Genomic DNA, 25,325 nt, shown 5'->3' on the forward strand with positions numbered 1-25,325 from the left:
CTACTCATCCAAGTAGCTTCTTCAGTCTGAGGAGAGTTGGTAGGAAATCCCTGAGATAGCCTCCACTTCGGTTTCACTTCCCCCTGGTCTAAATAGGCTTCTTAGAAGGACAAAGGACAAATTCCACTTCTGCAGTCCTTCTCCACCCATTGTAGGGATCTCCTACCAACTCTCAGACCAAAGAAGCTATTTGGATGAGTAGCGAAACATTTCAACCAAACAAGAAAGAGGTCCAGTTGCCATGACTCAACTTCCAGATAACCTCACCTGAATGACTGAGAATCTTCACAGATATATTATTATCTGTCCTGCAGTGTGAGATGATTAAGAACAGATCCTGCCCCTCTGTATGACAATATTTCAAGTACTGTATTTGAAAAGTGCTATCATCTCTCTCTTCCGTCTGCTTTTCTTAAGGCTAAACATGCCCAGTTCCCTTAGTCTTTTCTCACAGGACATGGCTTCCAGTCCCCTTATCATCCTTATTGCCTTCCTCTGAACCTATTCCAGTTTGTTGGCATCCTTCTTAAAGTGCAGTGTCCAGACGTGAACTAGTACCTCACGGGATTTGGAGATTATACTTTTGTTAATGCAGCCTAAAATAGCATTTGCCTTTTTTGCAGACATATCTCACTGTTGGCTCATATTCCTCTTGTGATCAATGACAATTTCAAAATCCTTCTTGCTCATAGTATTACTGAGCCAAGTATCCCCCATCTTGTAACTGTATGTTTGTTTCCGCTACCCCAGGTATAGAACTTTGGACTTATCCCTGTTAAATTTCATTCTATTGCTTTCAGTCCTGTGCTTGAGCCTATCAAGATCTTTTTGAATTTTGTTTCTGTTGTCCAGGGTATTAGCTGTTCGACCCAATTTTGTGTAATATGCAATTATGATAAGCATTCTTTACATCCCCTCACTGGAGTTATGAATACTGTATGAATGTTGAAGGGCACTTAACATTTATGTACCCTACTTGTTACCTCCTCCCATTTTGAGGAGCCACCAGAATATTATGGGACACTTGTTAACCAGAATATCATGGGACACTTGTCAAAGGCTTTGTTAAGATACAACTCGTTTGAAGTCCCCAAAGGCCATGAAGCTCATGGGGTTACTCTGAGACAGCCATTCTCTCTCTTACTCTGGCCCTACCTGACAGGATAGTTGTGAGAATGACTTTTGGATTCAATTGTTTTTATGAACTCCATGCTTATCAGGACCATTTTTAAAGAACCCTTAATACATCCAGTACATTGGGACATACAATAAGTCACAACAATCATAAAACCTGATCACAACACTACAGGCTTATGCAGATGGGCAGTGATTCCTGATAGTGAGTGATGGTAGTTTAGGTTGCACAAGATGCAACCTAACACACCTGACTCAAAGACTGGGACTAACAGGTCAGTCAAAAACACATATGAAATTCTACTGGTAGGATATTGAGGCTCAAACTCCATCCATCAAGTGATCAGCAATTCAAGCTAATGTAAGAATCATAATCACAATCATAAACATTGCTTACGTTCTTGGACACAGGGAGAGACAGCTACCATTGAAATTAGCAAGCACAAGCCGCCATTGACACCAAGCAGGATCTTGTTAAATGTACAGCCTTCAGCACGAGTGTAAAAGACAGCCATCACAATCAGAGCTCCAACAGCAATGGAATACAATACAAGCGTCACAAGTGCTAAGGAGCCGTACCAGAGTTTATTGTGCTTAGCTCCAGATGTCCTGTTTGGGGAAGAAAAGCACATTATGCATTTTGTTGAAAGTGGAGTGCAGGAGGTGGGGGAAACATACACATCAAATGGTACTGGTTGATAGTCTTCAGGCACATCCGCTGACCTTTGTTACGGAGTAAAATTTGCTATGCTGACAATGATTTAATTTGACTTGACTGTCATCTGATGGAGTGAAAGGGGGGGTACAAATCAAATCAAATCAATAAGTAAAGACGCAATGACAATTCTAGAAACAAAGATATTTATCTGAAGATGGCATGGCTTGATAAGCACAGAATTCACCAGTGGTTCCATGGTGTCAGACCAAAACTTGGGAGATCCAGATTTTAGAATCTATTTAGCAACAATATTCACTGGGTGACTTTCTCCCTCTCAGCCTGTTATTTTGTGAGGCTTCTGTAAGGATAAAGTGGAAAACGCCCAGGGGAGGAGAGATGAAGATTAAGTGCAGCCACAGCTGGGACATACCATATTTGCCGGCATACAAGATGACTTTTTGGGCCCAAAAACATGCCTCCAAGGGGGGGGTCATCTTGTACACCGGGTGCACTTCATTTGGGCCAGGAAGGAGCCGCCGCTGCTGCCACTGAGTGAGTGATGCGGGGCCGCGCTGGCCGGGGAGGAAGGCAGGCGGGCAGGCAGGCAGTTGGTCTGGATGGAGGGAGGGAAGCACAGCCTGCCATGCCTGAGTGGCCAGAGCCCGCCGCTGGCCTGCCCGCCACCCCGCGCTGCTGAGCCAGCGGTGCGCTCGATTGCCTGCCACCCGCCCGTTTCCCTTTTCCTCTTCCTTCTCCTGCCGCCGCCCACCCAGCCTCTTGCCCTCTTCCTTGCCCTCTCACTGCTGAGCCAGCGCGCTCGCTTGCCTGCCACCTGCCTGTTTCCCTTTTCCTCCTCCTCCTCCTGCCGCCCACCCAGCCTCTTCTGTAGGGGGGGCCGTCTTATATGGCCAGTCGCCTTGTACGCCGGCAAATATGGTAACATGTTGGTTCAACAAACTAGTAGTTAAATCATCACTTTTGTATTAAAAAAGAAGACAAAGAAATTGCTGCAGCCAGAGGGCATTATTTTTAAAACCCTATTCTCTTACGACTAAACGCGTCTTTCCATTTACCATGAAAGTAAATGTTGATACATTCAATTAGCACACTGCTTTCAAATTCTATGTTTAAATGTATATACAGCGTCATCTCAACTTACGAACGTCTCAACTTGTGAACATTTCGAGTTACGAACGGCTCCGGTTGCAAAATGTTGCTTCGAATTGCGAACAGAGCCTCGATTTATGAACGAAAAACACACACACACAAAAACTTTCCTGCCCTTTTTTTGACCTAAGTTCATCTTAAGTCAAAAGAAGAAAAAATAATTTAAAAATTCTCCCCCTAGTGGTAGAGTATGGATTAATCAGCTTTGCATTAGTTCCTATGGGAAATAATGCCTTTACTTACGAACAGCGCCTCGGCATACGAACGAAAAACAGCCTGAACGGATTAAATGGTTTTCAATGCATTTCTATGGGAAATCTGGCCTTGCCTTACAAAATTTTTCACGTACGAATGCTGTTCCAATATAGATTAAGTTCGTAAGTCAAGGTACCACTGTACAACATTATTAGGCTGCCAGACTAATCTTACCTCATTTTTTTATCAAGTAACTTCCCAGGTAGATGGTGGGAGTGCTGCACACATAATACAGTGGTGCCCCGCTTTACGATTACCTCGTTAAACGGCAAAATTGCTTCACGATGACGTTTTTGCGATCACTATTGATGTTTCAAAGGACATTTTTCGTTTGATGAAGATTGGTTCCCTGCTTCGGGAACTGATTCTTCACATTGCAATGATCTAAAAAAAGCTGATCGTCAGGTTTCAAAATGGCCACCCGCTCTGCAAAATGGCTCCCCGCTGTTTTTAGGACGGATTTTTCACTGAACAGGGATCGGAAAATGGCCACCCTATGGAGGTTCTTCACTGGATGCTGAGGTATTTTGCCCATTGGAACACATTGAACCAGTTTCCAATGCATTTCAATTGTTTTTTTTTCTCGCTTGATGATGATTTCACTGGAACGAATTATCCTCGTCAAGCAAGGCACCACTGTATATCTTATTGACTGATTTGATTTGATTTATATATCTCCCTTTTAGTGGAAACACTACCCTGGGCAGTTTACAAATTCAAAGCCAACATGACCCCATTTATGAATACAATCAATATGATGGTTCACCAATCTAGATCTAAAATTAATAAAAAAAACCCCACAAGGAATAAAATTAATATTAACAGCATCTGGGGGATAAATTATTGAAGGCAGCATTGTATAATTTTGTCTTCACTAATTTCCTAAATATTATAATAAAATAAATGAATATTATAATAAATCAATGATAAACAGCAACATACAGTTAACAGAAAGCAAAAGGCATATAAAGACATGAATAAAGAAAGCAATGTGGTTGAAACCAAAGGAAACAATCTGACTATCTCTTTCTCTCTATTTGCTTGTTACAAACAAGTAAAATGTATCAAAAGTTTTATAACCTAGTTCAAACACAGTTTGTAAAAATACTTCTACTCTAAATGCATACACGTCTGTGACAAGTTAATTGTGTGGAAGAGATACATACCAATTCTTGTTCCATTTATGTGCAAATTCTACTAGCAGCATAAGTTGAATGAGGATGAAGAGGAACCCCCCTACAGCACCCACATAACGCCATGCTGTAAAAGAGATGAAAAGCCATAATGCAACTGCAATCACAACCCCACACTGAAGAATGTATGCATTCATGGCAGCATAAAACTATATAAAGAGCAATAATTCTCTCTTTGAAATGCAATTTAGCATTAAATAATGCAACTATTTTGAACAAAGGAGAGTGCAACATTATGTTAAAAACAAGATAAGATAAATGAGGATATGAACATTACTTAAAACACAGGTAAATATGCAGGAAAGTATTTTACATGACTAGAGCCCTAAGAAATCCGATTCTGAATGTCTTCTACATCTGTATACTTTAGATTTTTTATGTGAATGTTCTAACCTTAGAACAGAGATCTTGGAATGTAAAGCATATAGACAATATTATTAGGTCTTTATAATTATATATATATATAACCACCTTTATAAAGCCTTTATAAAACCACCTTAAAGCTGCAGCTTGTTGTTAAAACTGTTTCCCTGAGACTGAAATGTATATGTATTAATTGCATTCCCACTCAAAGAGCAACTAGAGTAGACTCACTGAGTCAGCTTATCAATACTAAGTCAACATCAATACTCTAGATTAAATAGTTCTACTCTAGTAGGGAACAGAAACTTTCCGATGAGGCTCTGTGCAGGCACGGATCACCCAGGGTGTCATTCACAGAGGCCACAAAGAAGAACCAATAATTTATAAACAGCTGTTCATATGTGTAAGCAAAAGCAGAGAGTAGGAATCAGGAGGCTGGCTTGAAATTCCTGATCAGCTAAGGAAGTTCACTAGGGCTGTGAAGCTGGTAAAACTGCTCTTTAAATATCTCAGGGCCTGTCCACACTAGCATATACAGTAGATATGACATATGGGTCACAGATGGCATAGTTTGGATAAAAAAAAAAAAGACCTCATCTGCTACTTTGTACTAGACCTCATTTCTACTTAGAATGATTTATCCTTCCCCATCAAGAGTGATCAAACACGTTTCTGGCCCAGTGTGACACCCGTGAGCCGGGTAGAGAGGTGATGCTAGGAGTGCAGTCTCGCCCCAAAGCCTCCGTGGGCACGCAGACAGCTCCCAAGCCATTCCCACCCCGGATGTTACACCAGTCGGTAGATACAGTAGACTTGGAGAAGGGAGTGAAGGGGTTAAGCATATCTACCCAGACTCCTCGGGTCTGGATGGGGAGGGGGACGAAGGACCCTGAGGAGGGAGCAGCAGGCGAAGTCAGTTACCGACAGGCAGGGGAAGAGAGTGGATGGGAGTGGGTATCCATCCAAGACCCCTGGTCGGGTAAATGGGAACAAGTCTGCCTGACTAAACAAGAGGCGGAGGAGAGGAGGAGGAATGAGGCTAGAGTCCGGCCCTCTTATTGGGGAGAAAGAGAGACCCGAGAGTGGCGCAGGAAATTAGTGGAGGAAAAGAGAAGGGTAGAGAGAGAGAAAGAGGAGAAGACCAGATGGCATCTGGAGGAGCTGAAGAGGCTGGGTTACTATCCGGACCCTGGGAACAACCCGGGGCAGAGACTTCCATACCCTGGGGATACACAGGGTTCGAAGAGACGACCCCACTACTAACAACAGAGCGGGAGGACTTCGATCCCGAAGAACCCTCACAGGTTCAGGCCGGTCCATGGGCGTCGAAGTCAAGTAACCCGTTCGACGAAGATTGGGTGCCCCTGTATGAACCGTTACTTCAGCAGGAGAAGTTCATTCCCAAGTTGATTGACGTTTCCATCCCTTTACCCCAGTTAAATAAAGAAGACAAATGGTTCAGTTCAAACGTGTCTACGGCTTTATTTGGGACGGGGGAGGTGAAGAATAACGGACCCTCACACCCAGCAGTACAGCATTCACGCTTTTCGGCATGAGCATTGTTCAGTTTGTTTAGCCACAATATAGCAGCCTCCAGCAGCTGAGATGCTGCGCTTGAGAGAGAAAATGAGGGGAGAATAAGGGAAGGGAAGCAGTGGGAAAGAGAGAAAATGGAATGGCATTCAGGTGATCAGGGAAACCGCTTGATTGAGACCTGATTGGGCTAGAAGGGGTTACTTGCTGTTAGGAAGGGAGGAACATACCAAGTGGCACATACATTGTTCTTCCCCTGACCTCAACAGACCCTTTGTAGTCCAAATCACCCCACACCCCAAACAGCCAGTCTGGACAGGACTTCACTTACTTGGAAAGACCTATTAGGGTCACTATAAGTCGGTTCCGACTTGACGGCGCATAACGATAGCCTTAAAAGTGGATAGGTTATCAAAACATGGCAAAATCACCCCATGCCACCTAGAGGGCACCAGGAAATCTTTTGAGCAACTATTTTTTTAAAAAAAATGAATTGTGGGGGTCCTGGTGGAGCTGAGAGGTGCTGCACGCAGCCAATCAGCCACATTAAGCAAATTATGCCTCTTTTATATTTATTTAATGTTCTCGGCTTCCTTAAAGGAATGTCTTGCATTAAGACAGTGCTTGAGGGAATCTATCTGTTTATTTATATTTCTAGAACTAAAGATCCTCTAACTGGAGCCAGGTGTAAAGTGCGTGCATTCAGAATTTAAGAATTATGACTCTAGAAATTCATCCTAGCAGAAATGACTGTTCATCCATTCACACTCACAGTTCATCAGCGCAAAAATCTTTCTCCTAGTCATCCTCAGACTTTCTTCATTTTTCACACCAGAATACAGAGTGAAGGGCAGGGAGACATTTTGTTACTCCTACAGCTAAATAACTGCAAGTCCTTGCTTGACACTGCAAATCACACAGCTTCAACAGATTCTGATTTATCCCTCTTCCTATCCTTGCTTTAAAGGATTCATATGACAACTTGGATAAATTTAAAAATAATTAAAATTAGAAAGTGTGGAATAGTTGGATCGTGGTTATCATAACTTTCAGACACTAAACTAGGGAATAGAAGCAACTACACATCTAAGACTTGGGACTGTGCTGTGCATCTCCTACATTATCTTGAATTATCCTTTTCTTAGCATGTGGAAATTGCCATCTGCTAGCATTTATGACAGTAGTAAATTATCTTAATTAGGAATTGCTGTTCTGATAATGCTGCAGATACTGGTTCTTACAGTAATGAAATGGAAGATCTGCAAAAAATCTAATTTGTACTACTAGATGTCACCAAATTGGAAAGTAACAGAATTGCAGAAGGCTTTGACTGCAATTCCTGCTGACTTTCAGCAGTGATAGATCAAATGCAGTTCAGTTTAATTTTTCACATGAGAAACAGAACAAAACACTTATTCCTGTGGGCAACACAGTCCAGCTGTACAGTGACTGAGCTAATTATATCAAGTTTGACATGCCAACAAAGATTTACGCATTCCATGATGACTAATTTCTCCACCACTTTGGTTTTACTGCTTGAAAATATTTACATTACATATACAGGGAAAAAAAAATCTAAAGCATTTCTAATATAATGTTACCAAGAAGGTAAGGTAAGCCTTCATGAGATAAGAAAACATTCCGTTTTAGCTTTTGGAAACAAGAGAGGGGAGAAGTTGCATCTGTACATTTATTGCATAGTTTGTATGTTTGCATAATGTGTTGCTCTTTAAGTTTAATGAGTGGGAAAGAGTGGTCTTAACCGACCAGATAGGCAGAATATAAAATAAATAAATAAATAAATAAAATAAAGGAGAACCCTGGAGTTACAGAAATTTGATCAGTTTTATGCAAGGGGGAAAGACAGAGAAATAGACTGTGTGCATATGTGTCAGACCTTCAATCACATTAAATGTTTCTTTTACCCCCCACCCCGGAGATGCAAATGAATACTATTCATTTAACATGTTGGCTGAAATCCTATTGCTTAGCACAGTAAGTTGCATAGGGGAGTTGACTCGTCAAATCTCCACTGATTACTCTAGTACAACTTACCATGCTAAGCAACGGGATTTTGGCCATTGCACAATTTAGCCCTTTATTTTATGGCTTTCTGGTTTGATTTTTCACCAGTCACTGGTGAGGTTACAGGCCTGTTTCCTGAGATATGACACAGAATGAAGAAGGGATATCCTCTTGTAGAAGAACTATTTTAAACTACAAAAAGTTTGCCTTACATAAGACAGTATCAACAAACTTAAAAAGGAAGGCATTACAAACATTTTGTCTGTCTGAAATGGCATGCATTAACAAATGCATCATCAGCTGTTGTCATGTTTCCTACCCTCTTCTTTCATGGGATATTTGATCCAGGGGTAAATGTGGGCCTTATTTCAGCAACTGGAACTTTGTGAAGAGACTGACAGACTGTGATGACTTCTTAAATCACTGATTGGGAACATGTGGGACTCAAAATACTGAATACTCATCCCATAATCCCTGGCCACTAACTATTGTGGCTAAATTTGATGAGAATTAAAACCTCATAACTTCTATTTTATTTATATGCCATTTATCCTGTATGGTCCGATGTTTGGCTTATGAAAAGTTAAAAACAAGTACAGTTAAAACATAATTTATAACATTTAAAACAGTTTGAAACTGCAATTAAAAACAACTGATTAGGCCTCAGAAAACAGAGAGACATACAAGAATCATAGACTGTACAGCACACTGCAGCAAAACTCGATCATGTTCAGTTGCTAAAAAGTATGCTCCAAAAAGGAGCCTGCTATATGAAGAACAGTAAAGAGGACATTCTATAACTTTGGAGCAGCCACTGAGAAGGTCCTCTTTCACCCAATGCTCTGTGAAGACATTGGGACTGAGAGAAGGACTGGGCTCAAAGACCTTAAAATGTGCACTGGCTCATATATGGAGATACAGGCCTTCAGACAGGCCTGGGCCCATACCATATATGGCTATGTAGGTCATAATCACAACTTTGAATAGAGCCTGGAATGGACCAGGAAATCAAGAAGTTGCTATAGTAGGAGAATGATATGCTCCCTCTAATTGGCCCCAGCCAGTAGTCAGGCTGCACCATTTTGAGCCATCTGAAGTTTCTGAATATTTTCCAGAGGCAGTCCCACATACAATACACCGCAATAATAAAGTGAGAAATAACTAAGGCATGTGTCACTGGAGCCAGATCAGATACCTGAAGAAATGGGTGTGGCTGACATACTAACTTCAAAGGTGTAAATACACTTCTAGCTAACACTGAAACCTGGCACCCTGGTTGAGGGTTGAATCCAGGAACATATCCACATAAGCCTGAGTTTTCAGGGAATTATAACCCTATCCAACACAGGCTGAATCTGTATTCTCTGATCTGCCTTTTGACTAGCCAGGAACACTTCTATCTTGTTTAGACTTAAGTTTTTATCAGTTCATCCTCATCCAGTCTATTATTAACATCAGGCACTGGTCTAGAACTGGAACAGTTTCCCTGGAGTTAGATGGAAAGGAGGGGTAAAAGTGGGTGCTATCAGCATGACAGTAGTACTAAATCTTTCAAATCCAGATGGGTCTGCTTCCCACCCCCTTGTCAACACTGGCCGCATGGCTCCAGGGGAGATGGGACCTTTCAGCAGAGCCTTTTCAGCAAAGGGGTGGATTGGTGGTCCTCGATTGACCAGATAGGCGGGATACAAAATAAATAAATAAATAAATAAATAAATAAATAAATAAATAAATAAATAAATAAATAAATAAATAAATAAATAAATAAATAAATAAATAAATAAATAAATAAATGTTGATTGGTTGGTTGGTTTGGGGATTGAGAAATAAGGGTGAGGACCATTCTTCTTGCCTAGAGGGATTCCTTTTTATTTACCTGCCTGTTGCTGTCAGTCTGGAGTGGGAGGGATATGTCTTTCAAATAAGGAGGCCAATAAGGGGGAGCAGGGAGATGCCACTGGCATTACGCTTGGTAGAGGGGAGATACGGCGAGAGGATACAAGAGAATCATTGTAGGAGAGGGGGAGGGAACAGGATCCTAGTCACCCCCAAATGTGTCCCACATCAGACAGCCTGGATAGCTGTGGCAGTAGTCCTCCTGGGTTAAAAATGCTGCTGCTGAATGCCATGTCAGTAAAAGGGAAAACATCTGCCATCCAGGACCTGATCCTGGATGAGCAGGCTGACTTGGCCTGTATTACAGAGACCTGGCTGGATGAAACTGGGGGAATTAGTCTCTCTCAGCTTTGCCCACCTGGGTACTCTGTGCAGCAGCAGGTCAGATCTGGGGCGAGGGAGGTGGAGTTGCAGTAGTCTATCATGATTCCATCCCCCTCACCAAGTGCCTTGTCCCACAGTTTTCGGGGTTCAAGTGTGTATACTTAAAGGTGGGCACCCAGGACAGAATAGGGGTTCTGTTGGTGTACCGTCCACCCTGCTGCTCAGCAGTCTCCCTTCCTGAGCTGACTGAGTTGATATCGGAGGTGATGTTGGAGTCTTCTAGGCTGATAATACTGGGGGACTTCAATGTCCACGCTGAGACCAACTTATTAGGAGCAGCTCAGAACTTCATGTCTTCCATGACAACCATGGGTCTCTCCCAAGTGGTTTCTGGCCCCACACATATAGCAGGGCACACTCTGGACCTTGTATTTCATGCTGGGCAGGATGATGGTGATCTGGGTGTGGAGGAGCTCTCTGTAGTTCTGTTGTCATGGACAGATCACTACCTGCTGAGGTTTAGACTTACTAGAACTCATAATCTCTGCAGGGGTGGAGAACCCATTAGGATGGTCCGCCGCAGGAGACTGATGGATCCAAGTGGTTTTCTGATGGCTCTTGGGGAGTCTCCTGTTGCTTCGGCAAGCAATCTTGTTGAAGTTCTGGCTGATCTCTGGAATGGGGAAATGGCCAGGGTGGTGGACACAATCGCTCCTCAGTGTCCTCTCCCATGAAGTAGAGCCAGGCAAGCCCCCTGGTTCACCAGGGAGCTGGCAGTGATGAAATGAGTGGGGTGGAGACTAGAGCGACGATGGTGGAAAACTCAGAGGGAATCCGACTGAACATGGGCTAGAGCCCATTTGAAGGCCTATTCCATGGCAATGGCTGCAGCAAAGAAAAGGTTATTTGCTGCTGCCATCGCATCTGCACAAAGCCTTCCAGCGGAGTTGTTTTGAGTGGTCAGGGGCTTCGTACATGCCCTCACCAAAAGAACAAAATATTGACCACTCCACAACCCGCTGTGAGGAATTTGCACAACACTTCGCAGATAAAGTTGGTAGGATCCTCTCTGACTTGAATGCTGTAATCTGCAGAGGAGGCCTTCCTCTCAGTCCCATTGCCAGCACAAGCAAAGCTGATGGGGAGACGGGAGAGGGCCTTTTCTGTGGCAGCTCCCAGGCTATGGAATGCTCTCCCTCAGGAGATCAGGATGGCCCCTTCCCTTTTATCCTTTCGAAAAAAGCTAAAGACCCATCTCTTCAGCAGGTTTTTAACAGTTATAACTGAATTACTGAACCCCATTTTAGCAGATAATTTCAATCTTTTTCATTTTTCTTGTTTTAATCTTTTAATTTTATTTTAAACCATATACAGTATTATTTAATTTGACTTTTAATATTTAACTTATTTTTTAACGATGTGAATTTTAATGTTGTGAGCTGCTTTGGGTCCCTTGTTGGGAGAAATGTGGCATATAAATAAAACTAACAACAACAATATAGATGCCCACCACCTGAATTGGTCGCTCCACTCTTCTTCCTTCTTTCCAGAAGCAAAGATGGGTAAGTGAGCTCAGAAAATGCAGCAGATGAAACAACAGTCATATGATATGAAGAGTGAAAGCTAACATGTTTTAATTGTTTCAGACTCATAAATAGCTAACAGATTATAAAAGCCTTCATGTATAGTCAGTTTAGCCTCTTCGGTTATCTAATGTAAAATGTTCACTGTTTATGATACTGTAGACTGTGAAGAAAAAACAAATATTTAAAAACTGCTACCTTTAAGGAAGGTATCCTGGTCTGGAATGAAAAAGGCTCCTGAGCACATGGCTGCCAAGACAAGAAGTTTAAGAAACCAAAATCTGGGGAAGGAGAAGGAGACAGAACTGGATTTATTTAGTGGCAGAAACGAGAGATATCCTGACATAGATTCATCATGCAATGACCTGTGGCAACAGATGACAAGAGTGCTGGTGAATACAGGCACACCTATTTCCTCAAGTCACCCTTCATGTATGCAGAAGAATTTCAGGCAGACAGACATCTCACCTGTTCTTGAATGCATTTCCCAGTGAGATAGAACTAGAACCTACAGCTCCATCAGGAAGTAACCTTATCACAAGTCAGACCATCTTTCCAGCTAACCCCACACTGTAAGCAATTGCTGTCCAAGGCTTCGGACATGATCTTTTCTAGTCCTTCCTACTGATACTGGAGGCTGAACTTGAACCTGGGCACATAAACTGTGTACTCTGAGCTGAAACCTGCCTCAACGGTAGCATCCAAATTAGAGCAAATATGAGCAACCTTACCTGCAAAACACCCTGCAAATTCTTCACAATGGGCTGTATGTAGAGTGGTCAGTGTCTTGTTCTTGTGGGCAAACTCTGGCCACCCAAAAGAGTTCTCCTGGCTGGTTATGTGCAAATGCAATGGCTGCAGAGAAGCCATTTCTTTGCTGCAGACACTGCCATATAATAGGCCTTCAAACATGCTACAGCCTGTGTTTGGACAGAATTGCTTTGGGTTTTCTGTCAATGTTGCTCCAGTCTCCATCCCACTCTTATCATCATCGCAGTTTCCTAGTAAACCAGGGAACTACTTTGGCTCCAATCCATGGGAGGGGATACTTAGGAGCAGTCCTATCTATTGCCTCATCACAAAAACTGACCAGGGTTTAAACAGGACAACATGCCAAATTAACAGGGAACTCTTGTCAAAACTATTGAAATTTGGGTGTGACTTACTGAAAGAGTCAGGAAATCAGAAAAAAAATTGAGGCAAATATAGCAAGAGGAGGAGGAGGTAGGATAAACCTAGGTCAGAAAGAAACGGACACAACTTGGTCACTGCTATTATTGTTTGTTCAGTGCTATGAATAGACACAGAGGTTCCTTCATACATGTTCCAAAGAGCCTTCAGTTCCATAGTAGGGTTAAACTAGGGGAAGAAAGTAATGAAGGGAGGAACATTAATAAAACGAGTCTTGTGGCACCTTAACAGAAAGAGTCTTATAGCACCTTAAAAATATTTTGGGTTTTTTGGTGTAAGCTTTCCTGAATTCCAGTATATTTCATAGGATGCATTTGACAAAGTAAATAAAACCTGATCACCCATAATGTACAAGACTAACTTTTTAAAAAAGTTTTCCCCCTCTTATTTTCTGCAATATACAACCACAGCAATGCCTCGGGACAAATAACTACCTGTTAAGAAACTTTGAGCAAATACACAGTATTTAGCATAATGAATGTTCAGCAACAGCAAGATGAGAATCACGGAGCTTACCCATTGTGAATGTATGCACGGCAGCTTTTGCTAGTGTCAATCTTCACTGTGAGCAAGAAGAAGATGAAAAAGAAGCAGGCCATTCCAAAACATACACGGTAAACGGCAGAGTAGCCCACCAGCTTTTCACAGGAATCCCCTGCCTGAATATGTTGGCATACTGTTTCAAAAAGGTGAATCTGAAACACACATTAAAGCACATTAGTTGTCCAGAATTCTGAGTATTACAACCATTTAAAGTTCTTTGAAGATAATTATGGGACGCTTCCAGACTTACTAAACCATACAGCTGTTTAAATTCATCTATAGTAACTTGGCATAGAATCAGATTTTTCAAAAAAGCAAACTCACATACATTTGTCCTGCAAGATGTCTGTTGTTTTTCAAGAAAAGTTTTGAGATATGTTTACCTTGTATTTGAAAATTAAATTATATCACTTTTCATTTCTGAAACATCCGCCTCTGTTACAAAAAAACACTTATTAACAGCATTTCAGAGAGATTTATAATTAGAATTGCACTCACTGCTCTTCTGCAGCTGTTTCAATTCTTCTTGTTACTTAATTTATTCAATCAGCTTCATTACAAAACAATTGCACCATGTGCTAGGGAGAGCTCCAGTACCGGAGCCTCTGCAGAATCTAGAGGTCTTCAAGGTCAGGAAGTCTGCTCACTGAATACCTTCCCTAAAATTTTGCAGACCTTTATAGACCCTTCTAGGAAAAATCAGAAGCCTGTATGGTGTAAACAGTGTGTATTATGTGGGATGGCATTTCCATTTCTTGGGCCACTCAGATTGGTCTTTCCCATTGGAACCCACTGAGCTTTGCTAACTACAGGGCTGGTGTAAATCAGGGTATGGCATTTTAGGACATGGTCCGGGGACCAGAAGAGATACAAGTCCTGTAACAAGATAGTCTCCCCTGTTAACACTCATTGGCTCATCCTAGCATGACTCCTTTTCTACTCTTGATCCTGCCCTCCAGAGCTGGAGCGGGACCTCCTATTCTCCTTGTGGTGGCAGGAGAGAACTGCAAAATCCAGCTGCCCCCCCCCAGGATTTCTTCCCAGGGACCATGTGATTATAGAGTAAATGACCCACAGAAAGTAACCATGAAGAAGTAGAATAAAAGGCGAAAGATTTATACGATCTGAAGAGAAACCAGAGTTTCTTGCCCTTTTCCCCCCACTTCCTTTTACCTTTCGTATTCCCTACCCTATTCTTAGTTGTTAAAAAATAAATATTAAAAAAAGAAGTAGAATAAAACATTTTTTAATTGGTCTTCAACTCTACTTCCATTGATTCTGCACACTCTGTTAGATATCTGGTTACATGCAGTGTTGATTTATCAGTTAGGCTCTTTAATATGATTCTTTTGTTCGTTTAAGTACTATTAATAAAAATATGTATCAAAAGATGTGCACCAAAAAGTGAAGCAAAAAAATTCCCCATTTCTCTCTGTTTCAACATCCTGAAATACTTTATACCAAAACCTTCGCAAAAGCTTAAATATTGAGGAGATTCCACCCTTTCTTCACTTGCTAAATATTTGCTTTTGAAGCCACATTTTCAGCTCACAGAAAAAGAACAGCAAGCCACGTAATTTAGCCTCAGAAGTACCACACCAATGTGCGGCTGCCCTCAGAAACTACATCTTACAAAGCACGTTTCTGTGACCTGAGCCTGTATCTATGGGCGATGCTTCAGTAAAGACTGGCACCCACCCTTTCACCGTGAAGATAGTCTGCAAATAGATGCACTGACTTATACAAATCCATGTGTTTGCAATAAAACAAAAGCTTCTCTGTATCCTCATAGACATGGACTAACTGAACATTTGTAACAGCTGAGGAGAACATTAAGACACATTTTTCCAGGGGTGGGTGCCTATGAATAGAAACAACCCTCTGAGACTCAAGAGAACATTTCCCAAGGTTAAATCCACTTTGGAGAGCTCTAGAGAGAACACAATATAGAAAATACTTACTTAAATTGGCTGTACCTAAAGGAAATTTGGATGCTGTCAGCTATTCCTATTGGGAACAAAAGTTACTTTCCCAAGGAAAGGGAAAGAAGTGATATTCAGAAGTCCTGTTGAACAAAGAGCTGGAAGGATACAATGTCAAACAAAAACTAGACAAAAGCTAGAATGAAATTCCCATTCAGCTCTTAAATCCACTGGGTGACCTTGGGCCACTCTCTTTCAGCTTAACCTACCTCACAGGATCATTATGAGAATGAAATGGAGAAGGGAGAAAAACACTGTATGTTTCTCTGAGTTCCATGAAGGCAAGGCAGGATGAGAAACCAATCAGTCAATAAATGGGCTCAAACATTTGTTTACCAACTAGCTGCCACATATTATTTCTGAAACCACAGGAATGGCCAAAGCAGTTAGGATATGGTACATGTGTCTCACCATACTGTACTACAAACCCCATCATACTTAACTCTTGGCTATTCTTGCTGAGGCTGATGGGATTATCAATCCAATAATATCTGAAGTCTACAGTCACTCCCCACCACTGGAAAAAACCAATACTTCTTTAAGCTTAGTATAAGGCTACTGTGTGAATTTCGGTAAAAATTCAGATCCTGGCCAGTACAAAGATTGGCCATGGACAATCAAAGATCAGACTTGGCTACTCACAAGCTAGGAATGCTTCCTGGTAACTAAAGAAATGTCAAGCCCAAAGCTGTGATTTTGGGAAAAGAAGGCAGAGGAAAGTCTACACATAATTCCGAATGTTTTAGCCAATGTCAGCAGTAGTTGAGGAAAGGATACCCCTCTAAACTATCTTATGTCTGGCTGCACAGCACTGTATTGGCGCCACACACCCGTAGTTAGTGTAGTTGCTTGGTTCCAGTCATAGCCAGAACCTTGCTGGTGGAACATTAGAGGGAATGTTGATGTCTGGAAATAATTATTAAACATTTTTCAAGGACAGCTATTGACATAACTCATGTCTTATTTAAGCATTTCCAGAGACTAAGTCATATCAGCAAAGTTCTGCAGCTAAATTGATGAACGTTAGGGAACCCTTTTCAGGGCACCATTTGTTGAGCACTAGTGATCTGTCAGGGACTACAAGCTGTGAAATGGCAGGGCTGATGCCTGCCGTGGGTACTGTATGTCCAGAGTCAAAGGTGGATGGAGCCACCCCTTTCCCCTCTACCTGCAAACTCCCTTCTTCTTTCCTTTCAACACCCTCTTCCTCCCTCAGAACTAAGCAAAATGCCAAAGAGGAACAGACGAAACTTGCTAGAAGTTTGGTCACTTGTAGAGGCCTTTTAAAATTAGGCTGAGTGGATCATTCATCTCTACAGCCACAGTTTCCTATTCTAATCCTAGACTGATTTGCTGTTATTTAAATTAGAACTGAAAAAAGTTACTTTTGTATTGAAATTCCCACTGACTACATTGGCTGAGTGATCATGTGAGCTATAGCTCAAAAGAGTAACATTTTCAGGTTGTAATTTAACTATCCATTCACAGGGTTTGGTGTTGACCACTATGACTGCTCAAAAAGAAGCACTGTTGAGGCAGAATCTGGAGATTATAGAAAACTAAACAAACAAAATTAGGAGAGAGAGATTTCCAGGCGGTAAAGAAAGTACAGTATTAAAGAGAAGGAAATACACTCAGTCCTACTCTGTCTTTAAGAATCCTAGAGAACTTTTAACTTCTACTCTTATCCCACTTTGTACTGGGTCGAATCCAAGAATTCTGCTGCCCAACTGGTTATATTACATCTGCTCAGGAATGGATTCTGGGACGCGTTTCTTGGACTACAGGCAGTTTCATGAGCACACTTGGAAAATAGGCTTGTTTGTATACAGTTCTGTCAATCTACCATCCCACCAGTTCTCTGTGATAAACAACCAAAACAAAGCAGCCTTGCATCACATTTCCCCCACAAACTCTGCAGACACTGACAACAAGAAAACAGTGAATATTTCAGCATAATGTGGGTTTTTAATTCCACAGAACCACCTCATCATCAATAGCTATACTTCACACAATGTAGTCTAAACTGTTACCAGCTAGACCCATGGGCCTCTCTCATTAACAATGGAGAGAAAGACTAGGCTCCACACGGCACTCGCTCTAAAGACTAAAGATTCCACCCTGTGCTATGTCATTCTTTCACATGCCTGGCTAGTGCATCTGTCAAAACTATCTGCAACTGGAAAGTAATATAATAAAGCGTTCATTCTCTAAATGTAGTGCTGGGCAGAACAAATGCACCAGCCTCAAGAGGAGTGATAGCAAAGGAACAGCTAGCATTCCATTCAGCTTTTTACAATACTGATAATTGCTTTTGGATGAACTCTGCTCCGTGATAAAATCAAGAGAGGCTCCTAAATATCCATCACACTAGAATCTGAGTTGCCAGAATGAGTTAGAGGCCTGGAAAGTATGTATGAGTTCCAACAATGGACCTGCTTAGGACGCTTGTGTTCTCTCATTCAAAGCTGCCAAGCACTCAAGTTTCAGAGAGCAATAATCTTTTGCTTCCATGCAAACAATTAGCCTTTATACTAGCTCTTCTTGCTGCTCTTGTTTTCAAAGCAAAACACAGGATGAAACATTTGGTTACTGAAACTCACACAGTTCTAGGTCTCTGAGAATTCCTGAAACAGTTCATTGTATTTGCATAGAAATATTTTAATGGAGACTTACAAAAGTATCAAACATGAAATATGTAGCACTAGAGTGGAAGAGAAATCATGCCACTGGTAACACGCAACAATTTAGTACTCATAGATTAAAATCCAGTAGTAAGTCACAACTAGAGTAGGCCCATTTGAATCAATGGAACTTACAGAGGAATTAATTCACCAAATCCCAATGATTCAGCAGAACCACTCTGGTTGTGACTTGTTACTGGATTTTAACCATTGTTTCTCTTTCCAAATTTCTAAAACACCAACATAACACGGTTTCTTCTAAAAATGATCATTGGGTTCTATACCATCATCCTCATTCCATAAGTAGCAACTACTTACATGATCTTTCCACTGGCAATTACTTACATGTTCTTTCATTTCTTTTGCTACTGTCTCGGACATCATGACGCAACAGATGAGAGTCACCAAAATGAAGTACATTGCATACATAAATCGGGTGCTGGTTGACTGTTTTATCTTTGGACAGCATTTGCAGCAAAGCGCACATGCAGCAGTACCACAGCAGCAGGCCAACTAGGAGAAACAAAAGTGTGTTTTTTTAAAAAAAAAGATGTCAACATTATCCTATTTTAAAATCAGCTAACAAAGTTGAGCAATAATAATTGTAACTCCAATAAATAAAGGGGTAAAAGGATTTTGACACAAGGAGGGGGAGCAAAAGGCAGCAACCCCTACAGCTGTTGCAAGTAAATTTTCAGATTTGCCCCCCACTGTACTCAGTTCTAAAGATGGTTTGTTGTGTAGTGAGCAGGGTTGTTGTTTGTCAATCTCAAGCTACCTCAGTATGGTTTTTGCCCAAACCAAGTCACCCCAGGGGAACAGAACCTGCAAACCAGGGTGAATACAAATTAGGGATTTTTAAAAGGTCAAATTGATTTAAATGTTTAAAAATCAGTTTTTAAATTTAAATTGTCAAAAAATTGCCTTCGCGAATACATCAAAAAACAATCAATTTTTAAAATTTAAATTGTGATTAAATCACAATTTAAATCAATCTGACTGAAATCAAATCCACCCTGCTGCAAACCTTCTGAACTGAGGCAATAATCAAGATCATAATATGGCGTCATGACCACCAGTACAACCACCAATATAATAAAATCCTCAAAGAACAGCAGTGTTTATATCAGCAAAAATATAGACAGTAATAATAATGATTTAAGAGGCTTTCCAGGAGGCTCCTGGCTATTGTGGCATAAGATTCTGAGGTTTAAGAGGCTGTAGTCTATGAGAGCTTATGCTGTAATAGAATTTATTCAATTTTAAGGTGTCCCATGACCCTCTTTAAAATGTTACTCCTTTTGCAAGCAACAGCCTAGTATTTCATCAGAAGCAGCTACTCTAAGAATTGTACAGGGCCACTTGGAAAGAGAGAATCAGCAAAAATAAAATAATACACATAAAATACAGAAGCAGGCACACCTTGATGGGGATGTATAAATCATTGTATCAAGTTGCACAGCTAGCTTAAATTGTTGTTGAGGCAGTATACTCATTACAGTGGGGACAACAGAGAAGCTAATACATAAGGCAACTACTTTATACTGGAAAACACTGAAACAGGAGGGAGAATAACGTTGGGGCAGTTAATACTTTGAAATCCACCTCCCAGAACCTCACAGCTAGAATGGCGAATGGTCATGCTGGCTAGGGGATGGTGGGGCCTATGGTTCTCTCTGCCAAAAGTAACTCTGCCAAACTATGGGAAAGACTACTTTTAGAAACAATGGGGTGAACTTCTTCATCTGTTCTACCTTATATTACAGTGGGGTCTTGACTTATGAACGGCCCGAGTTACAAACATTTTGACTTACAAACCGCTCTCATAGGAAAATATTGACTTGACTTACGTACTTAGATTTGAGTTACGAACTGAAAAAAAACTGAAAAAAACCCACATGGGAGGCAGGGAAAGTGCAAAATTTGAACTTTCAGTTAACTGTTGGCCAGTGAAAAGGGTGCCTGTCTGCTTCCTCACTCCTCCCAGCGTTTAGAGAGTGGATTGGGAGACAGTCTTCAGACTGCCTGGTACTGTACTGCCTGGACTGTATTTTCCCTGCCTTCCCTGAACCGTTCTTGACCTAAGAAAAAAAGAAACAAAATATCCCCCTCTAGTGGTTGAAGGCTGAATAGCAGCTTCCCATTAGTTTCTATGGACGGAAAAGAGCAGATACGGATCAAATGGTTCTCAATGCATTCCTATGGGAAATGCAGATTTGACCTGCGAACTTTTTGACTTGAGAACTGCCTTCCAATACGGATTAAGTTCTCAAGTCAAGACCCCACTGTATTCCTCTCTAGGGCCTTTATACGCTGGGCACATTTAAAAGCCAATTAAAAACATGGATGTACATCCAGGCCTTCCCTCCTGTCAACACTTGATTCTTTCTTTTCTTGCTATTTATTATTTACCATATTCTATCAAGTATCTTACTGTTTCTATGGTAATGATCCTGTGCTATTTTAATTTATTTATGTTATGTTGTAAGCCGCCCAGAGTGGTAGAATATACCAGATGGGCGGGATATAAATAAATAAATAAATAAATAAATAAATAAATAAATAAATAAATTCAGGAGGTGGTATGTTGTTGCTTTGTTTTCATTTCTTTGGAAGAATGGCTTTTGCTTTAAGATGAAGAGGTTATGCTTTGGTTTGTTTTAAAGATGTCGCTGAGATACAACTCTATGAAATCTAGCTTAATCTTTTATTTTTTGAGCGACATGTTAACTTTGGGGGCCTGTCTTATGGATTTGGGGGCTGAAATCTGAAACACACAAAAAACTATAAAGCAACACAGGAAATGCTAAAGCACACACTTTATATATCATGCTGGAATTTGCTGTGTTCCATTAGACACAGTTACACAGAAGCTAAATTGATTCATTTGAAATCTCTTGATAGCGCCTCATAGCTATTATCTGTGTGCCTCCCATCCTTTCACTCTATCAAATTTTTAGAAAGAAGGAGAGCCATGTACTAGCCCCATAATTTCCCATCTTATGTTTTTACACTGGTCTGTAGTATGGACAAACTTTTTTGCCCTGTTTTTCTATTTGTTTTTCCCAGTCAAATGTATCATCCCTCCAAGTTGTAAACACATTCCCTCTCTGCCTCACTCTCAGCCTCATTATAAATTCACTATGTTCTGGCCTGCCAAATTATCCCTCACTCATCCCCTTATCAGCTAAGCTCTCACACATGCAGCTTTTCAGCTGCTTTGCAACAAAGGTTACACACAGTGCCAAACTTTTCTGTTGCTGTTAGCCTCCATAAAGGCTAATCCTGGGTTTTGCTGAACCTAGTCATTATCTTGGTCCGGAAAAACCTCATTCACATTAGTCAGAAATGTGTAGTCTATAGAAAATTTTACTTGATAATGGGGTTGCAAATAATTTTAACAGGACGCTTTTAGCCTTCCTTGGTATAAATTCTGAATGCTAATTATTGAAGCAACCTCTGAAGTGGAAATAGGCAATTACAGTCCTATAATCCTTGATCACTGATTACATTTCACTGTATCATTGGATATGGTAAAGAATTTGACAACAAAGTATTCAAGAATAATAAATTCGGGGTAGAGATTGAGATGCTTACAGTCCAAAATGCATTTAGGGTACAAGGTTTCCATGACTCAAGAAAGGAAGCCATGACCTTAAATTTGCAAGAGTTGAGCAGGGCTATTAATGACAGGACATTTTGGAGGCCACTGATTTGCAGGAACACCCTGTGTTGGATGTGACTTGACAGCACGTAACAGCAAGGTTGTTTACTGTTGGTATACAGAAATAAGATCAAAGAATTTTTGAGAAGTCACACAGGTGGAATTATTTTCCAGATGTACTTTTAGCCAGGAAAAACAATAATCATTAAACAGACTTCTAATCCCACCCTCATGTGTGTCACAAAAGGCAAAATCCCTTGCACAGCACTACCAATGCAAGACTTATCTATTTGACAATGCTGAATGGCAAGGCTTACAACTAAGGGCCTCCATGTTTGAGATGAAAGGCTCTTTCTTATTCTTCACTGAAACAAAGGTTAGGCCAGTCCCATTGTTTCCACTGAGTAAACAGAAATCCGGAAGCTCGCCCTCACTGCATGAGATCTAAAACTAAGCGGCAATTGATGAACAGTCCTACTGAGCCATTCTTAATTCACTACACATTACTAGGCTTCTGCAATGAATGAAATGTGGAAGAATTACACCAACTCCACAAAAGAGTTGTGTTTGATTTAAACGAGCATCAAACGAAACACTGCTTACAAAATTCCCTTATTTTTTTCAGGACTTAATAATTTATATTGCATATTTGCATTGAACTTCACTAAATAGCACTTAAGAAAATTAATTGCTAGTACACTGTATATTCTGCCTGCCTGTATGTGTAAGTCATATTTGTTTAATAAATATGCCACCATGTGCACTGCTGAAACCGAAATTGCAATATGAATATTATTATCTCTTTTTTTAGATAATTAAGATACATAACTCTCTCTAGGGCAGAAGTAAGAATAATTTTAATTAACACATATTTTCTAGAGCACATGAAGAGATAGTTTGACGAGAACATTTACAAGTTTAAAAGGATATTCTCTAGCGAATATCAATGAATTCACTTTAATCTCTCCTTCCTTTTATATACTGTACGCTTAATGTGCTGAATATCACTAAAACACATTGATGCCGTTTTAGTTTTTGGATTAGGTCAATATTTAACGCAACGCTGTTAGCCGCCTAGAGTGGTCTTAACCGACCAGATAGGCGGGATATAAATAAATAAATAAATAAATAAATAAATAAATAAATAAATAAATAAATAAATAAATAAACAAACAAACAAACAAACAAACAAACACCCAGCCAATTCTATGCAGTGTAGTTACAACTAAATGAGCACAGAAGCACAGTAGCAGTAATTTAAAGCAGCCATCATGCAGTGGTAATCATGTGTAGACCAACTTTTCCTGACTTGGCATCCTCTCCCCCCCAATTATTTTGGATTACAGCATCTTTGATCCCAGTCAGCATGGCTGGAGCAGTGCACTACATGGGGGAGGGCAAGCTAAGGGAGTCTAGTTTAATCAGATGCACAACAAGGTTGGACCACCTCAGTGGCTAGGAAACTACATTCTCACCTCAACTGATCAGAGGCCACACCCACAAGCTGAAATTCTGAAGTAGAAAAGTATAATAAAATAAAAACATGTATTTTTAAAACTAGAAAAACAAACGTATCAACAAAACATTTTTTTGGTGTACAACAAGGTATGTGAGGAGCGTAAGATTTGTTCTGAACCTGACTCACACTGCTGGGAGCCTTCTTGGAATACTAACTTGCTTCAAAACATGATTCATCTTCCCAGTGTCTCGTTTTAAAGTGATTTTGTTTTTATTTAAAGGGTGTTCTTGCTGCCACACATGCAAAACTTGGTGCTATGGCAGGCCAATTAAAGAAAAACTTGGACTTCTTTTGTTGTTGTGGCTGCACCACGGAATCTTAACAGATTGGCAGCACCAGCATGGCGCGGTGAAGGCATAAAGATGGGCAGAGGCAGCTGCCTGTGGCTTGCATGTTGACCATCCCCGGGTTATTTTCTATAAGAGATGTTCTACAAACTATTACTCCACTTCTGACTACCCACGAGAGGCCTAAACAGCAATTCAGTGAACAACAGAATTAAGATGATTCTCACAAGGACAGTATATGTGGAATAACATATTCTTATTTGGCTAAAACAATGGGGGATTTGGTGGGGGGGTGTTTTGGAAGAACAAACATCTTTCCATTGTTTGGCAGTATTTGTGGAGGTCAGCCAAAAAAAAAAAAAGCTGCATGGAAGAAATACATCTGACAGTAAAGCTGTAATTCCTGCCAGAATGAAGTCACACCCCTAGCCTTACTTTTTTCTCAAGCAAAGACAGAAACTGGGATTTTGCCTCAAGGCTTCTCTACAACAGCATATTATAGTCTCTGGTGAAACTGGATAAACTCACACCTACTGAAGAATCCACCACTATCTCAAAATAATTTCATATGTTCAAAAAACCAAACAGATTTTGGCAGTAAACAGTACTGTGATTTTTGGACTGAAGCAGGAATGCTTAAATGGGAGATGCAGTGACTAGTAAACAAAATATTTTCAGACAAGTTGACTATTTAAGCATATTTGTCCTTATATGCTATATATGAACAGATAAAATGGAAAACATTCAGAAAACCAAAAGTCTATTCAGGGAGGTCTATTCAGAGACTCTTGATAGCTTCCTTTTTCAGTAGCTGCAATCTTGGCCCTACTGTTTGACAGAGAGAGAGATGGAAAAAAAAGAATAGCCTACAAACAGAAAGAGTTGAAAGATGTAAGCAATATTTCTCACATCTGGAAAATCACAGAGAAAACACATTGTTCCTTTAAGATGGAAAGAAAGCTACCCTACTGCATTCATGCATACAATTTAATAACTGGTTGAACCAGTTAAATTTAATAATAATAAACTATTGCGAGTCTCAAGCTCAGGATGCTTCTGTAGCAAACACATTATGCTTTCTCTCCTGTATACAGTATATTATTTTTCTGATGAGCATTAGTTTTGGTTGGCTTGAAACCAAGGTTGGATAATATTCTTACTAGATTACCAAAGTATCAAAAACAGGTGACCTTTTGAGTCCAGCAGGATTCCTCTTCACATTGCACATTGCAAAGCGGAAGGTAACAGAAAACTCCAAAAATCATCCTAATCAGATGCTGAGGTTCCAGAATCTGCAATGGAAATCTCAAAATTGAGGCTGCAA

At 40.6% G+C, this 25,325-nt stretch overlaps 1 protein-coding gene across 1 annotated transcript in view; it reads right to left on the bottom strand.

Annotated features, from left to right (window-relative positions):
- The window catches only part of SERINC5 (serine incorporator 5), a 55,382-nt gene that overhangs the window by 14,714 nt on the left and 15,343 nt on the right, over positions 1–25,325 (bottom strand). Inside the window, exons 2-6 of the mRNA XM_020783712.3 lie at positions 18,877–19,044; positions 13,839–14,017; positions 12,330–12,412; positions 4,381–4,474; positions 1,532–1,743 (exon numbers count right to left, since the gene is read on the bottom strand). Of these exons, the coding sequence (XP_020639371.3) occupies positions 1,532–1,743; positions 4,381–4,474; positions 12,330–12,412; positions 13,839–14,017; positions 18,877–19,044 (736 nt within the window). The remainder of the gene's footprint in view (positions 1–1,531; positions 1,744–4,380; positions 4,475–12,329; positions 12,413–13,838; positions 14,018–18,876; positions 19,045–25,325) is intronic.

The sequence above is a fragment of the Pogona vitticeps genome, chromosome 2, assembly GCF_051106095.1.
Source record: "Pogona vitticeps strain Pit_001003342236 chromosome 2, PviZW2.1, whole genome shotgun sequence".
Classification (NCBI taxonomy): domain Eukaryota; kingdom Metazoa; phylum Chordata; class Lepidosauria; order Squamata; family Agamidae; genus Pogona; species Pogona vitticeps.